The sequence below is a fragment of the Pantherophis guttatus genome, chromosome 8, assembly GCF_059756535.1.
Source record: "Pantherophis guttatus breed Tessera chromosome 8, ASM5975653v1, whole genome shotgun sequence".
In the NCBI taxonomy this organism is placed as follows: Eukaryota; Metazoa; Chordata; class Lepidosauria; order Squamata; family Colubridae; genus Pantherophis; species Pantherophis guttatus.
In genome coordinates, this window is record NC_142070.1 from 81,222,265 (window position 1) to 81,238,906 (window position 16,642).

General features: G+C 45.6%; 1 protein-coding gene across 1 annotated transcript in view; it reads left to right on the plus strand.

Moving 5' to 3' along the window:
• The first annotated feature begins 286 nt into the window (after positions 1-286).
• The window catches only part of SEL1L3 (SEL1L family member 3), a 36,207-nt gene continuing 19,851 nt past the window's right edge, over positions 287-16,642 (plus strand). The window contains exons 1-10 of the mRNA XM_060688876.2: positions 287-378; positions 2,571-3,129; positions 6,002-6,128; positions 6,861-6,982; positions 9,217-9,332; positions 10,728-10,783; positions 12,432-12,564; positions 14,341-14,470; positions 15,029-15,172; positions 16,160-16,371. Coding sequence (XP_060544859.2) covers positions 325-378; positions 2,571-3,129; positions 6,002-6,128; positions 6,861-6,982; positions 9,217-9,332; positions 10,728-10,783; positions 12,432-12,564; positions 14,341-14,470; positions 15,029-15,172; positions 16,160-16,371 — 1,653 coding nt within the window. The 5' untranslated portion in view covers positions 287-324. The remainder of the gene's footprint in view (positions 379-2,570; positions 3,130-6,001; positions 6,129-6,860; positions 6,983-9,216; positions 9,333-10,727; positions 10,784-12,431; positions 12,565-14,340; positions 14,471-15,028; positions 15,173-16,159; positions 16,372-16,642) is intronic.

Below are 16,642 nucleotides of genomic sequence, written 5' to 3' on the forward strand. Positions count from 1 at the left end.
TGGAGAGGAAGAGGGGGCAACCTGCCCCCTCCCCAGCTCTTCAGTTGCAAACTGGGGGTGCGGAGACCCCTTCCTCCCAGACTCCACTTTTTTTTTTCCAGCCCAAGGAACGGGCGGCCTCTAGTCCTGGGAATCCAGGGCACTCTGCACAAGCTCAGAGGGCTCCCGCTCCGGGCCTCGCGGCGGAAGAGCGAGGAGGGGCCGGGCCGGGGCCGGAGCCAGGTTGGCTCACCTGCCGCGCCCCTCCCCGCTTCCTCCTTCACCTGTCCACGAAGCAGGATTTCCTCCTCCGCCCCGGGCGAGCTGAGCCCCGCGGGCACCGCCATGGACAGCGCCGCGGCCGCCCGGTCCCTCCTCGGCCTCTGCCTGCTGCTTTGCGTGAGTCCCTGCCCAACCCGCCGCCCCCTGCCCAAGACCCCTGCCCACCAACCCCGCTTCTCCGCTGCAGCCGCGCCCAAGGAGCCAGGCGGGCTTGGCTGCAAACGCTGAACTTCGTGGGTCGCGTGTGAACGCGGATTCTCGGGCTTTGCCGGAGCCCGGGATGGACCCCAGCCCGGTGGCCAAGCTCAGATGGGACCTTGGAGGTCCTCTAGTCCATCCCCCTGCCAAGCTCAAATGGGCACCCGGGGGGGGGTCCTCTCCTTCGCCCGCTGGCTCCCCGTTGGGTCCGTTCTGTGAATTCCGACGGCAGAATCCGGGTCAAATGTAGAATGAATGATCTGGAAGGGACCCTGGAGGTCTTCTAGTCCAGCCCTCTGCTCAAGCAGAAGAACGGATACTATTTCAGATAAGTGACTGTCCAGTCTCTTCTTAAAAACCTCCAGGGATGGAGCGCCTATAACTTCTGGTGGCAAGCTGTTCCACTGGTTTTTTTTTTTTTTTTAAATTTGATTTATATGCCGCCCTTCTCCGGAGACTCAGGGCGGCTTACAATGCGCTAAGCAATAGCCTTCATCCTTTTGTATATTTATACAAAGTCAGCTTATTGCCCCCACAAACTGGGTCCTCATTTAACCTACCTTAGAAAGGATGGAAGGCTGAGTCAACCTTGAGCCTGGCGAGATTCGAACCTGCAGTAATTGCAGGCAGCTGGTCTTAATAACAGGGTGCTTTAGACCACTGTACTACCAAGGCTCTTTGGTGAATTGTCCTCACTGTTAGGAAGTGTCTCCTTAATCCCAGCTTGCTTCTCTCCATGCTTAGTTTCCAGCCGTTGCTTCTTGTCTTTGTCTTCTGGTGTTTGGAGAATAATTTGAGCCCCTCTTCTTTGTGATATTGAAACATTGCTTAACTAAAGGGCCACCGTCACTGAGCGGTTAGACAGGATTACTTGGTTTGTTGTGTGGATGTTTGGGTGGTTTAGGGGGTGGGGAATTGCGGTGGGTGGGAGCGTGTTTGGGGATTGTTATGTGTGTGGGACCTGGTCTTTGGGTGTATACTGTGTATACACATACAATGACAATAAAGTTTATTTATTTATTTATTTATTTAGGCCTCGCCTAAATCTTCTCCCTTTTAAGTGCAAATTTTAAATTTTAATGTGTTTTAAAATATGGGTATTTTAAATTATGGGTATTAATTCAGCCAAATTTATTTAATTCATTTTATTCGATTTTAAATTTTGTATATGTATGTGTTTTATTCCATGGCTGTTCACCTCCCTGAGTCCTTCGGGAGTAGGGCGGTATAGAAATTCAATAAAATAAATAAAGAAATAAACCTTCTTTTCTCTAAACTGGCCCTACTCAATTCCTGCAACCGTTCTTCGTATGTTTTAGTCTCCTTTAATCATCTTAATTTCTCTTCCCTGCATTTTTTCCAAAGTCTCGTCTTTTTTGTGTTATGTGGTGACCAAAACTGGATGCAGTTATTGCAGGTGTGGCCTTACTAAGGGCTTTATAAAGTGATACTAATACTTCACGTGATTTTGATTCTATGCCTCTGTTTATACAACCGAGGATTGTATTAGCTTTTTTGGCTGCTGCCGCACATGGCTGGCTCATGTTTTAAGAGATCGTCGACTAGGATTCCATGGTCCCTTCTCACAGTTACTCTTTTTGAGCCAGGTCTCGTCTAATCTGTACTTATACCGTTGATTTTTCCTGCTCCTTCTCCCATTTATTCATTCTATTAATGGTTAGTATTAATTAGTTACTAATTAACGACTTTCCAACATGACTTTCATATCTAAGGTGGGGCTAGAATTACCGTCTCTTGGTGATTGGCCCAAAATCACCCAGCTGGCTTTCATGTCTAAGGCGGGACTAGAACTCACCATCTCCTGGTGATTGGCTAAAAGTCATCCAGCCGACTTCCATGTCTAAGGCAGGACTAGAACTCACCATCTCCTGGTGATTGGCCCAAAGTCATCCAGCTGGCTTTCATGTCTAAGGCGGGACTAGAACTTACCGTCTTCTGGTGATTGGCCCAAAATCACCCAGCTGGCTTTCATGTCTAAGGGGGGACTAGAACTTACAATCTCCTGGTGATTGGCCCAAAGTCACCCAGCTGGCTTTCATGTCTAAGACGGGACTAGAACTCACTATCTCCTGGTGATTTTTCTTCTTTAGAAAAGCGGGATAACATCGGGAAGGGAAACGCTGCTGACCACACCAATAACTCCCGAGATTCAGCGCAAGACATTTTCTGAGGATTTTATTCACCTGAATGTTCGGAACAAAAAGCTGCGGAATAGCGTCGGCATTTCGGTGGCCTATTTCTGCTCAAAACCCTGCATCGTAACTTTAGAAGCGAAAGCCTCCTTGGAGTTCAGGAATACCGTATCGGTGTACAAGAAACAATGGGAAGGGGATCGCGTCTGGAAGAATCGGACGATCAGCTTGACTTTCCCAAGTAGTATGGTCTTCAGAGACGATTACCTGATCAAACGATCGCTAAATGTAGGGTATGTGATCCTCTACGCCTGGATTACTCACAAGGCGGCCCTGGTCCACCACGCCCCGCAAGCGGAAAGCTACTGGCGCGCCATTGTACGGGATTACAGTTTTTTGGATCCAGTTCCACCTTTTCAACGTCCGTTCAAGGAACATAAGATGTGCTTGACCTGGGGCACGGAACAGACGTGGAAACTCCGAGCAAACAGGATACCGCGGTGTCCCCACGAGAACGGTAGGGAAACATGCAGATTTCTTCTCACTGGCAACCACGTTGTGAGTTTGCAGCTGTTGAGTACAGCCAACAATCGCTCATTTAGCGATTGTTACAACAGCGCTATATGACTGTTTTTCACGACGACGACCGTTGCTGCACCGGTGGCGCAGCAGTTAGAGTGCAGTACAGCAGACTACTTCTGCTGTCTGCCGGCTGCCTGCAATTTAGCAGTTCGAATCTTGCCAGGCTCAAGGTTGACTCAGCCTTCCATCCTTCCAAGGTTGGTAAAATGAGGACCCAGATTGTTGGGGGTCAAGAGGCTGACTCTGTAAACCACTTAGAAAGGGCTGCAAAGGGCTGATATTGCCCTTCCTTCCTTCCTTCCTTCCTTCCTTCCTTCCTTCCTTCCTTCCTTCCTTCCTTCCTTCTTCCTTCCTTCCTTCCTTCCTCCCTCCCTCCCTCCCTCCCTCCCTCCCTCTCTTCCTTCTTTCCATGGTGGCAGAGTGGTTAGAATGCAGTATTGCAGGCTAACTCTGCCCATTGTCAGCAGTTTGATCCTGACTGGCTCAAGGCCTTCCCTCCTTCCGAGGTCAGTAAAATGAGGACCCAGATTGTTGGGGGCAAGAGGCTGACTCTGTAAATGGCTTAGAGAGGGCTCTAAAGTCCTGTGAAGCAGTATATAAGTCTAAGGTCTATGGCTATTGCTATCCCTGTAGTCACATGATTTACATTCAGATGCTTGGCCACCGGTTCATATTTACGACGGTTGAGGTGTCCCATGATTGCCTTTTGCGACCTTCTAACCAGCGGAGTCAACGGGGATGCCCGAATCAGTGTTACTGATTTAAGAACCGTAATGATTCATTTAACAAGTGTGGCGTTGTTGTTTTTTTAAAAAAAGCCGTCCAATGGGACAAAACTCACTAAACGTATTTCATAAATTCTGGCAATTCAGTTGTGGTCATACGTTGAGGACTCGCCGTATTGACATAGAGGTAGTCCTTGACTTACAATGGTTTGTTTAGCAACTGTTCCAAGTTGCAGCGGCACTGAAAAAGTGTTGTTACGGATATACGGTCTGCTGAAACGAAGCAAAGTTATGGCTGACACTTGTGAGGAGACCGGGAAGCGTGGAATTATGGAGTCCATCTGGCAAGAACAAAGAATGTGTATTCACAGGGGTGTAAAGCTTGTGACAATTCTGGGTGCTTAGAAAGCTGATAAAAGTAAGAAAGAGTTACGCATCCTGCAGACCTCGGTTAGACGTTAGTGATAGAGATGGCCTGGAGCAAATAGAACGTGTATGAGATAACTCCTGAAGCATTCATTAGCCAAGCATTAGGGATGGCTAGAGACCAACAGAATATTTATTTATTTTATTTTATTTTATTTTATTGATTTCTATACCGCCCTACTCCCGAAGGACTCAGGGCAGTGCACAGCCAAACAATAAAATACATACATACAAAATTTAAAAGTGGAATTAAAATCAAATTAAATAGTATTGGCCCAGACAAATTAAAACTCCAATCAATTTAAAACTTATTTTAAAATTTGAACATATAAAATACTAAAAAATTAAAAAATTAAAAATCTTTTATAAAAGAGGGAGAAAATTAGGCCAGGCCTGCCTGGTGAAATAAAAAGGTCTTTAGAGCGCGGCGGAAGGTGCGCAGTTCCGGGATCCTCCGTATCTCTGGGGGAAGCTCGTTCCAGATAGTAGGTGCCCCCACAGGGAAGGCTCTCCCCCTGGGGGCCGCCAGTCGGCATTGTTTGGCCGACGGTACCCGGAGGAGCCCCTCTCTATGGGAGCGTACCGGCCGGTGAGAGGCTATTGGTGGTAGTAGGCGGTCCCACAAGTACCCAGGTCCTGCGCCATGGAGCGCTTTAAAGGTGGTAACCAAAACCTTGAAGCGCACCCGGAAGACCGAATAATCGTTAGATCATTACTAAAAAATTATTAGGTGATATTTCTTATATATCCCGCCTCACTTCGCCTTCTGCTTTAGTGAAGAAGTATAAGGCCGTGATGGCGAACCTATGGCACACGTGCCACATGTGGCACGTGGAACCATATCTGTGGGCATGTGAGCATTGCCCTATCTCAGCTCCAGTGCACATGCGCGTGCTGGCCACCTGATTTTCGGGCCTTCTGTGCCCACCAGAAGTCGGGAAACAGGCCTTTTCTGGCCTCTGGATTTCCTCCGGAGGGGTGGGGAAGGCTGTTTTTGCCCTCCCCAGGCTCCTAGAATGCCTCTGGAGCCTGAGGAGGGCAAAAAACAGGCCTCTATGCCATCACGTGCCAAAAGCAGGGGAGACCACGGGGGTCCTGCGCGCATATGCAGGGGGTGGTGGGCGCATTGAATTATGGGTGTGGGCCCGCACACGTGTGACCCCCCTGTGCTCCCCCCCACTTTTGGCACGCGACGGCAAAAAGGTTAGCCATCACTGGTATAAGGCTTTCTTAATTCTATTATCCAGGGTTTCTAAGCATTTTCTGGACAGGACCCCTTTTCTTGGAGCGCTTCAATAAAAGGAGAGAAAACCTGCACCTCCTGTCTGGTGTTTTTCATTGGCCTTGGCACCGAGCTCAGACCCGAATTGGGGACCACAGTTATGTCCAGTTCTCAAAACCATCAGAGCCACAGTCAAAATTTGGGTGCTCGTCAGTTGGCATGCATTTAAGATGGTTGCCACATCCCGAGATCACCATTTGCCGCCTTCCCTGCCAGTTTCCAAAAAAAGCAAAGTCAATGAGGGAAGCTGGATTTGCTTAACGACTGCAGTGTTTCATCAGAGAGCTGAGTGAGAATGTGAGCGAAAGAATTCTTGAAGGTTTTTTGTTTTTTTGTTATGTAAAACCAATCAAAACTGTCTTATTTTTTTACAGACCTGATGGACATCCTCAACTTTCCGTATGCATCCAGTGGAGAGGGGACAGGAATCGTGAAGAAGTTTCAGAAATTTAAAAACAGAGAGCTTGAAGCCATCCGGAAAGATCATATGAGTTATCCAACGTAAGCAGTTTCTAACAATAAAAGAACGTTTATTCTTTTCTGAAATGTGTATAGGTTGCGTGCTTATTTACCCTGTGACATTTTCGCAAAGCTACTTAGGCGGCTGGATTAAACTTTTCCAAGATTTCAAACTTCGGTGGCAATAATAAAGCTATTTAGTTAAATGCCTATCTTTCGGAGGGCTTCTTGCAGAGGTAGAGATGGGTATGGAAGGGATGAAATCAGGGGTGGGCTTCAAAGATTTTAGCAAGGGCTTCAAAATCTTTTAGCAAAGATTTTAGCATGCCCTCCCATTAATTGTCCTCCCTGTGAGGAAATTCCTCCTTAATTCCAGGTTGCTTCTCTCCTTAATTAATTTCCATCCATTGCTTCTTGTCCTGCCCTCCGGTGTTTTGGAGAATAGGTTGAGAGTAATTAACTAACCCAGTTCCTGATGGGCCTTTGAGCTGACCTACAGGGAAGAGTCTGAGGAGTTGTCCAAGGGAGACATCACCCTAAAATATCGTGGACATTGCTATCCACTACATGGTTTGTGAAGATATGTCGCCTTTTCCATCTCAACCTTACTCGTCGCTTTTTGTATCAATATATGTCCTTCAGTGGAAACATCTCAATGGACCCTTTTCCATTTAGGCGAAGAGATAAAATCAACATTACACCTGGTTTGAAGTGATTGGATGTTATTCAGTTAGACAGTAAGCTGTTTCTCACCAGCCTTTTGTGTTTGTACAGCTTTACAATCTCGGCCTGGCTTTATTTGCTGTGCTACTGTGAGAGATCGTTGTGCGGCATCCTATATTTCATCGATTCGAGAGAAATGTACGGCACCCCTTCTGTATTTCTAACCAATACAGGTAAGAAGAAGAAAATTCCAGGTTGACTGAATTAACGCTGCCTTAAATCCAAAGCAAATTTAATTTGATTTCCCCCTGCACTCTCCCCTAAAACCAGGGGTGAAATCCAGCAGGTTCTGGAGAACCGGTAGCGGAAATTTTGAGTAGTTTGGAGAACCGGCAAATACCAACTCTGGCTGGCCCCAGAGTGGGGTGGGAATGGAGATTTTGCAATATCCTTCCCCCTGGAGTGGGGAGGAAAGGGGAATTTTGCAGTACCCTTCCCCTGGAGTGGAGTGGGAATGGAGATTTTGCAGTATCCTTCCCCTGCCATGCCCACCAAGCCATCTCCACCAAGCCATACCACACCCACCAAGCCACGCCCACAGAACCGGTAGTAAAAAAATTTGCATTTCACCACTGCCTAAAACCCTTCTTAAGAAAGTCAGTCTGGTAGAAGGAGCTTGGCTCTGGATTTGATCTAGACGGGGGACGATAACCGTTGCAAAAGACGATTCTGATTCTTTTATAATTGGCGCTTCTGTGCATTAAAATGAATACAAAGGCTTCGGTGCACAAGTTATGATTTTTGTTAACAGGTTGGTTGACAATGTAAATGAGTGGTTTTTAATTTGGGACACAGGGACTCCTTGTGGGCCTACGGATAGTTTTCAGAGGGTCCATTAAATTGGATGAGAAAAATAATATTTTTAATAAAATATTAAAATCAGGACCACACATTAGGTTCCAAGCTAAGCAGATTTATCGCTCATGCATATAGTATATAACCGTGATGATGAACCTATGGCACACATGCAACATGTGGCACGTGGAGCCATATCTGTGGGCACGCGAGCGTTGCCCTAGCTTAGCTCCAGTGAGCATGTGCGTGCCGGCCAGCTGATTTTCGGGCCTTCCTGGCCCACTGGAAGTCGGGAAACGGGCCGTTTCTGGCCTCCAGAGAACCTCCAGTGGGGTGGGGAAGGCTGTTTTCACCCTCCCCAGGCTCCTAGAAAGCCTCTGGAGCCTGGGGAGGGCAAATAACAGATCTACTGCGCCCACCGTGCCATCACGTGCCAAAACTGAGAGGAGTGTGGGAGGGTCATGTGTGCATGTGCGGGGGGATGGGTTGGGCGTAGTGAATTATGGGTGTGGGCATGCGTGCACTCCCCCCACTTTTGGCATGCGACGGCAAAAAGGTTTGCCATCACTGGTATATAATAAGAATCTAGTCAACTAAGAAGTTAGCACTAAATTGGCTCTAGATACAGTAAGTTAAACAGAAATCAAGGCTTTGATAGCTTCTGGGAACGTAATGACTCCAGGCTTATTCCTGTCTTGCCTCTGCCCTCAGGCTCTGCCTATTCTTCCCCAACCTATTTAAAACGTTATATATATATATGCATATTCTCTCTAGCCAGGTTTTACCTATGTAAACTTAGTTGTTCTTCAGCCCTAGGTTCTGTGAAAAGGGCCCAAGAACTTGTGAATGAGATTTCACAGAACCTAGGGCTGAAGAACAACTAAGTTTACATAGGTAAAACCTGGCTAGAAAGAATATGCACATAAAAGCCTATGAAAAAAGAAAAAAGATACATTATGCCTTTACAGGGAGGATAATTGGGAAGTGGGTGTGGCCCACTGATGACGCCTTAAGAGGTAGAAATAGCTATCTGGGTCTCCCAGGAAGCAACACAGAGTTGCAGTTTGTCAGCAGAAAAAGGGCCCAAGAACTTGTGAATGAGATTTCACAGAACCTAGGGCTGAAGAACAACTAAGTTTACATAGGTAAAACCTGGCTAGAGAGAATATGCACATAAAAGCCTATGAAAAAAGAAAAAAGATACACACACATATATATATATGTGTGTGTGTGTGTGTGTGTGTGTGTGTGTGTGTGTGTGTGTCTTTGGTTATTCGGGTTTTCTCCCACGTAAAATTGGAGGTGTCTTGGCAACATTTCGACGAAGTCTCATTCGTCATCTTCAGGCTGGTGTTCTCGGCTTCGTGCTTCTAGGAGCAATATGTGTGATCGCACATTGCAATATATATATATATTCCTATAATAGGTGTATTATTTTTTAAACTTTGGATAACCGTATTTGAGCGTAATTGGAGTTTGCGGATTTTGCCAGACCCCCAAAGAGTCACCAGGAATCCAGCTAGACTGGAAAGAGATTGTACGTATGAAGTTTGTCAGTGAGAAATCTACTTTGATCCTAAGTATCTTTATGGTTTGGGGAATCACATTTCAGGTTATCTTCACATCCAAATGCACCTTGTCAAAGGAGGGGATCTTGCAGTGAAGACCACGTTCCCCCTTCCTCTAAAGCGGTGGTTTCGACTTGATCTCTCCATTAATGGAAAAGAGGTATATATATCTCTCTCTACTTCCCTCCCTCTTTCTCCATCCCTCCCTCTCTCTGTGTTTCTCTCTCCCTTCCTCCCTCCCTCCCTTTCTCTGTTTCTCTCTCCTCCCTCCCTCTCTCTCCCTCTCTTTCTCTCTGTTTCTCTCCCTCCCGCTCTCTCTGTTTCTCTCTCTCCTTCCCTCCCCCTCCCTGTTTCTCTATCCCCCTCTATCTCTCTCTCCCTCCCTCTCTTTTTCTCTCTCTGTTTCTCTCCCTCCCTCCCTCTCTTTCTCTCTCTCTCTCTGTTTCTCTCCCTCCCCCTCTCTGTTTCTCTCTCTCCTTCCCTCCCCCTCTCTGTTTCTCTCTCCCCCTCCATCTCTCTCTCCCTCCCTCTCTTTTTCTCTCTCTGTTTCTCTCCCTCCCTCCCTCCCTCTCTTTCTCTCTCTCTCTCTGTTTCTCTCCCTCCCCTTCTCTCTGTTTCTCTCTATCCCTCCCTCCCCCTCTCTGTTTCTCTTCCTACCTCTTTCCTTCCCTCCCTCTTCTCTTTCCCTCTCCCTCCGTCCCCCCTCTCTCTCTGTTTTTCTCCCCCTCTCTCCCTCTCTCTCTCTCCCTCTCTGTCTCTGTCTCTCTCTCTCTCACACACACACACGCACACACCCTCCCTACATTGGCTTTATACTAGCATAATCGTCTTGCCTTCCCAAAAGAATTCTGGGTATTGTAGGAGATTGAAGTACATTTTTTCTATGAGAGAGGTGAAGACACTGCAGTTGCTCTCGGTTCAGTTGTGCCATTGCAACAACTCTCTTTGGTAGTATCCTGACTTAGGTGGATACTACTGGCTTAGAGGGAGACTTCCTAAGCCTTGGAAGCTTTAATAGATATTTATTTATCCCACCAACAAACCAGACCATGAATCTGTGCCAGGGGTGAAATCCAGCAGGTCCTGACAGGTTCTGCAGAACCGGTAGCGGAAATTTTGAGCAGTTCGGAGAACCAGCAAATACCACCTCTGGCTGGCCCCAGAGTGGGGTGGGAGTGGAGATTTTGCAATATCCTTCCCCCAGGAGTGGGGAGGGAATGGGGATCTTGCAGTATCCTTCCCCTGCCACGCCCACCAAGCCACGCCCACAGAACCAGTAGTAAAAAAAATTGGATTTTTACCACTGATCTGTGTCCTCGGAGGCACAGCATCGGCCCAGCTTTTACAATGTTTATAGAGAAGGTGTAAATTTGAGATAATCTCTCAAAATGTAAAGGAGGATGTCTTACCCCTACAGATAGGATTTTGAAGGTTTAATTTTTAACCTTCAACTGAACACTGTAACCAAAACTTCCAGACCAAACCTGGGCTTGTATTGATTTCGCTGATTGTAACATGCACATTTTCAGAACTAATATTTAACTTTTTCTTTCAGATCGACATAGCCATTGTTGGAAAGAATATGAATATCTTTCAACGCCAACGTTTTAAGTAAGGCCAACTTCTCCTCTATTCATATAAGTGCCATGGTTTATATGCTTATTTATATTTTACATTTCTTTGATTATGGAGAATTATAGAGCTATTATAATGTGAATGATGTAGGACTAGTTCAGGGTCAGCTATATAAACACTGAAGGACCCTCTTTATTCACATTATTATAAGAAAGAAATGTGCTTGTTTAGAGATTACACTAAGTCAGCTAAATTCCATTCTTGGTAATATATCTTCTGAGGGGCCTAGCTGTCAAGGATGCAAGGACATCCATATGAAACAATTGTTACTTATTATCCAAAGCAGCCATGAATCTACGCATCAGCGATCACAGAACTGAGGAAGGTTGTTTAGCTAAGATAATCTTATGAACTAGAAAATAATATAGGAATTTAGTAATTAGAAAGTGTCAATTATCATGTAACAAATGTATGTTAACCATATATGGAAAACTGCTGTGCTTGCAAAATCCTTTGTCTTGAAGATGTATAAAAGCAGTTGTATCAGAGCAGATACAAATCTGGTTCTGAAACTGCGCAATAAAACTGTCTCTGGCTGACCCAGGAATGTTGTTTGGTCCCATCATTCCATAACAATTATAGTATTGTTTCATGCCTTTGAAATAATTGTCCCCATGATAATGCTCCAGATTTGTTACAGAAACTTTACATTCAATAGGAAAAATATTGTATCTAATAAAGTATTTTATTTTCATTGTCATGTAAGACTCAGGGGTGCCATTTGAGTGATGATATCCACTGTTTTGGACTTGTCTCAAATCACATCTCAGATCTTAGATTAATGGAGTCAGAAGGGAACTTGTAGGTCATTTAATCCAACCCCCCCCCCCCCGTGAAAGCGGAAATTTTGAGTAGTTTGGAGAACCGGCAAATACCACCTCTGGCTGGCCTCAGAGTGGGATGGGAATGGAGATTTTGCAGTACCCTTCCCCTGGAGTGGGGGGGGGAATGGAAGTTTTGTAGTATCCTTCCCCCAGGAATGGGATGGGGATGGAGATTTTGCAGTATCCTTCCCCCAGGAGTGGGGTGGGAATGGAAGTTTTGCAGTATCCTTCCACCAGGAGTGGGGTGGGAACGGAGTTTTTACGGTATGCTTCCCCCAGGAGTGGAGAAAGAATGGGAATTTTGCAGTATCCTTCCTCCAGGAGTGGGGAAGGAATGGGGATTTTGCAGTATCTTTCCCCCAGGAGTGGGGAAGGAATGGGGAATTTGCAGTATCCTTCCCCCTGGAGTGGGGTGGGAATGGAGATTTTGCAGTATCCTTCCCCCAGGAGTGGGGAGGGAATGGGGATTTTGCAGCATCCTTCCCCTAGAGTGGGGTGGGAATGGAGATTTTACAGTATCCTTCCCCCAGGAGTTGGGTGGGAATGGAGATTTTGCAGTATCCTTCCCCTGGAGTGGGGAGGGAATGAGATTTTGCAGTATCCTTCTCCTGCCCTGCCTACCAAGCCACGCCCACCAAGCCACACCACGCCCACCAAGCCACGCCCACAGAACCGATAGTTTAAAAAAATTGGATTTCACCACTGGCTGCAATGCAGGATGGGATTTCTCAGTTTTACCGTTCTGTCTTTGGCTCTTTCCAGAATGGAAATCTAAAACAATGATCTGTCTTCTTTTCTAGTTTTCAGCAAGATTTCTACTACGATGACACGGACGGGTACTTGGTTTTGGGGGGCAGTGGATACGTGCCAGGGATCAAAGGGTATTTTGGATCGGTGAAATACTACCGCCTTAACAACTTGGAGACCGAAAGGGTGAGTGCCTGAAGGATGGAGAGGCAGAGGGAGTCCGATCTCTGCTTGACAAGCGTTGTTTGTAGCTGTAGCTTCTGATAACTTGGTGGACGTTATGGTTTCTTTCTTAGCAAATAAATATCCACATCTGAATACAGAAGGTTTTAATAAAGGAGAATATTTGTAGCTCAGGGTTGAAATGAGGAGTCCTCGGTGCTCTCTGAGCTTGCTTGCTTTGTTGCAGATGTTTCATGACCCAATTAGGTAACATCATCAGTGCTAGAAGGAGGTAGGATTTGCAGAAAGGAGGAGGAGGAGGAGGAAGAGGAAGAGGAGGAGGATTGTGGGCTCCTTGCTGCTCTCTCAGCTTGGTGGTTTTCTTACAGACATTTCATGACCCAATTAGGTAACATCATCAGTGCTAGAAGGAGATGGGATTTTCAGGGAGGAGGAGGAGGAGGAGGAGGAGGAGGAGGAGGAGGAGGAGGAGGAGGAGGAGGAGGAGGAGGAGGAGGAGGTTGTGGGGTCCTTGGTGCTCTCTGAGCTGGATTATTTTCTTGCAGACGTTTCATGACCCTTAACTAGATAATGTCATCAGCGATCAGAAGGTTCTCAAAGTGAATATAAAGATAAAACCAGAAACTTTTCTTCTGGGTTTAATGGAAAAAGGGGTAAACATTTTGGAACTTCGATGTTATATACGTTGATGACAGGAAGATGACTTTATGCAGAAAAATGAAAATACGCTTAAATTCCTACAATGGACGAATGGCTGCAAAAGTCGATGGAGTTCAAGGGACTATCTTGACTGAAGAAAAAAAATCCCAAAATTACTTTTGTTTCTACTTGGAAACCATTTCTGGACTTTGTGCTTGGGGTGGGGAAAAAAAATGAAACTTTGGGGTTTTACTGATGAGATAGGTTTGTTGTTATAGAAATGGCTAATTTATACTATTGTGTAAAAGTAAAAAAGTTGAGGTTTGATGTTATTATCTTATTCTACTGCACCAAAGGGAGTTGGAAGTCAACGCCTTTCCTTCCTTCCTTCCTTCCTTCCTTCCTTCCTTCCTTCCTTCCTTCCTTCCTCCCTCCCTCCCTCCCTTCCTTCCTTCCTTCCTTCCTTTTTCTTTTTTCTTTTTTTCTTTCTTCCTTCCTTCCTTCCTTTCTTTCCCTTTGCCCCACACCTTTCCTTTCCTTTCCTTTCCTTTCCTTTCCTTTCCTTTCCTTTCCTTCCCTTCCCTTCCCTTCCCTTCCCTTCCCTTCCCTTCCTCTTTTTTCCTTTCCTTTCCTTTCCTTTCCTTTCTTTTCCTTTCCTTTCCTTTCTTTTCCTTTCCTTCCCTTCCGTTCCCTTCCCTTCCCTTCCCTTCCTCTTTTTTTCCTTTCCTTTCCTTTCCTTTCCTTTCCTTTCCTTTCCTTTCCTTTCCTTTCCTTTCCTCCTCTCCTCTCCTCTCCTCTCTCTTTCTTTCTTTTTGCCCTACACTTTTCCCTTCCCTTTTTCCTCCCCTATTTTCCTGCCATTTTCTTTTGTATTTTTGTATTACTAGTACATATCATCAATCAATCAATAAATAAATAAATATGAAGAAGAAGAAGAAGAACAGTAATACAGCCTGACTAAATAGTCTTGTGGGACAGTGTTGTGGGAATTAGTTGTTGAGCAGTGTGATGTCACAGGAGGGAACAACTGTCGGGAACCATGTGCCGTATTCCCTGGATAACTTGTACAATTACTTGTTTTTTGTTTTTTCTTTACTGCCAACTCCATGAACTAAATAGACTCTCACCCCCCCCTTCCAGTTTTCTCATCCATTCTCCAACAGAGACATTTCAGAGAGAATTGAGATGTACTATCAGAAACGAGCTAATATCCAGAGCAGAGTCACTAATCACGGATTCTCACTGAAATATTTTGACGAAAATCAACAGTGTAAGTAATCGCGGTTGATTTTATCACACTCTTATTCGCTAAGGATAATTTGAGGCATCGGGAGAAATTGGACAAACCTTTGTCTGAAATGGTGTAGGGTCTCCTCCTGAGCAAAGAGTTGGACTAGAACAGGGGTCAGCAACCTGTGTCTCTGGAGCCGCATGTGGCTCTTTCACCCCTCTGCTACGGCGCCCTGTCACTCAAAATATGCGTCACAACCGCCAATCTGTGACACCCACCAGCACACGATTTATTGAGCTTTTCAACCCTTGGTAGGCCAACCATGGATAAATCCAAGAAAAGAAAAGTTTCAGAAGAAAACAAAGTTTAATTCAACTACATATGCTAGTTTTGTGGCCACTCAAGAAATAGTCAGGCACGGGAAGGGTTTTTGTGGCTCCCGGTGTTTTCTTTTCTGGGGAAACGGGTCCAAATGGGTCTTTTGAGTGTTTAAGGTTGCAGACCCCTGGGCTAGAAGACCTCCAAGGTCCCTCCCAACTCCGTTCTTCAGTTAAGAAAACCATTTTCTTCTTCTTTTTTTATGGCACTTTCCCTCAGGCCCTGTTGACAACTATTATTTGGAACTGAGCAACAAGTACAGAAGCTCTCTGAAGTGTGTTGGTTTGGACTGGGAGAAAGGACTAAGAGAAGATCACAGCATGCTTGAAGATATGAAGGACACCACTCCACGTTCTCCAGAAGGTAACGTCCTTCTTTGAGATGGCAGGGAGCCAAGATCATCTCTTTCTCTCTCTCTCTCTCTCTCCCTCCCTCTCTCTCTCTCTCTCTCTTTCTCTCTCTGTATCATCTCTCTCTCATCTCTCTCTCTCTCATCTCTCTAGTTCTCTCTCTCTCTCTGTATCATCTCTCTCTCTTTCTCTCTCTCTCATCTCTCTAGCTCTCTCTCTCTCTCTCTCTCTCTCTCTATCTATCATCTCTCTAGCTCTCTCTCTCTCTCTCTCTGTATCATCTCTCTCTCTCTCTTTCTCTCTCTCTCATCTCTCTAGCTCTCTCTCTCTATCCTATATCTATCTATCCATCTCTCTAGCTCTCTCTCTCTATCCTATATCTATCTATCTATCTATCTATCTATCTATCTATCTATCTATCTATCTATCATCTCTCTAGCTCTCTCTCTCTCTCTGTATCATCTCTCATCTCTCTAGCTCTCTCTCTCTATCCTATATCTCTCTATCTATCTAGCTCTCTCTCTCTATCATCTATCTATCTATCTATCTATCTATCTATCTATCTATCTATCTATATCATCTCTCTCTCTCTCTTCTGTCTCCCCCCTCTCTCCATCTTTCTGCCCCCTCTTTCTGTCTCTCTATCTCTGTCTGTCTCTGTCTGTCTCTTTGTCTCTGTCTCTCTCTGTCTCGCTCTCTCTCTCCTAAAGCCCTGGAATTGCCAAAAAGCCTCCCATCCAAACACTAACCGAGTATTTCTATGGGAAGGTATGAAGATATGAAGGACACAACTCCACGTTCTCCAGAAAGTAACGTCTTTGAGACAGCAGGGAGCCAAGATCACGGCCACTCTTGCAACATGGCCAAACATGTCTACCAACCCACACCATGGGTTGATGGATTGTAGATGTTTCTGGAGGATGAAGACATGCTGGTAGAAGAAGCTGGGGAAGAAATCATCCCACCGGCTTGATAATAACGTTGTGTCTTACTATTTTAGTATCCCAACCCAAGAAGGAGCTAGCATTCAAAATCGGACGCAGGTTGTTCGAGGCAGCTGCTCAAAACCTATCACAATGGGATGGTTTGCTCCATATCCATGCCACCATCTTGGCCCTGAGGGTTTCCAGCCATTGTGGTTATTCTAGAGCTTCTTATGTCCTTGGTGTCATCTTCGAAATTGGACTGGGTGTATCTCCAGACCCACTTCAGGTAAGATGTTGGAGATTCTGCTCCAGGATTTAGAGGCATCTATTGCTTTCATCAACCTCCCCGAAACACTGTCGTGAGGGTATTTGCCTCTGGCTGGCTGGGGAATTCTGGGAGTTGAAGTCCAAAAATGAAAAGGAAGGAAATGAAAATGAAAAGGAAGGAAGGAGGAAAAAATGAAAAGGAAGGAAAGGAAAAAAAGGAAGGAAGGAGGGAGAGAGGGACTGAGGGAGGAAAAAAATGAAAAGGAAGGAAATGAAAAGGAAATGGAAGG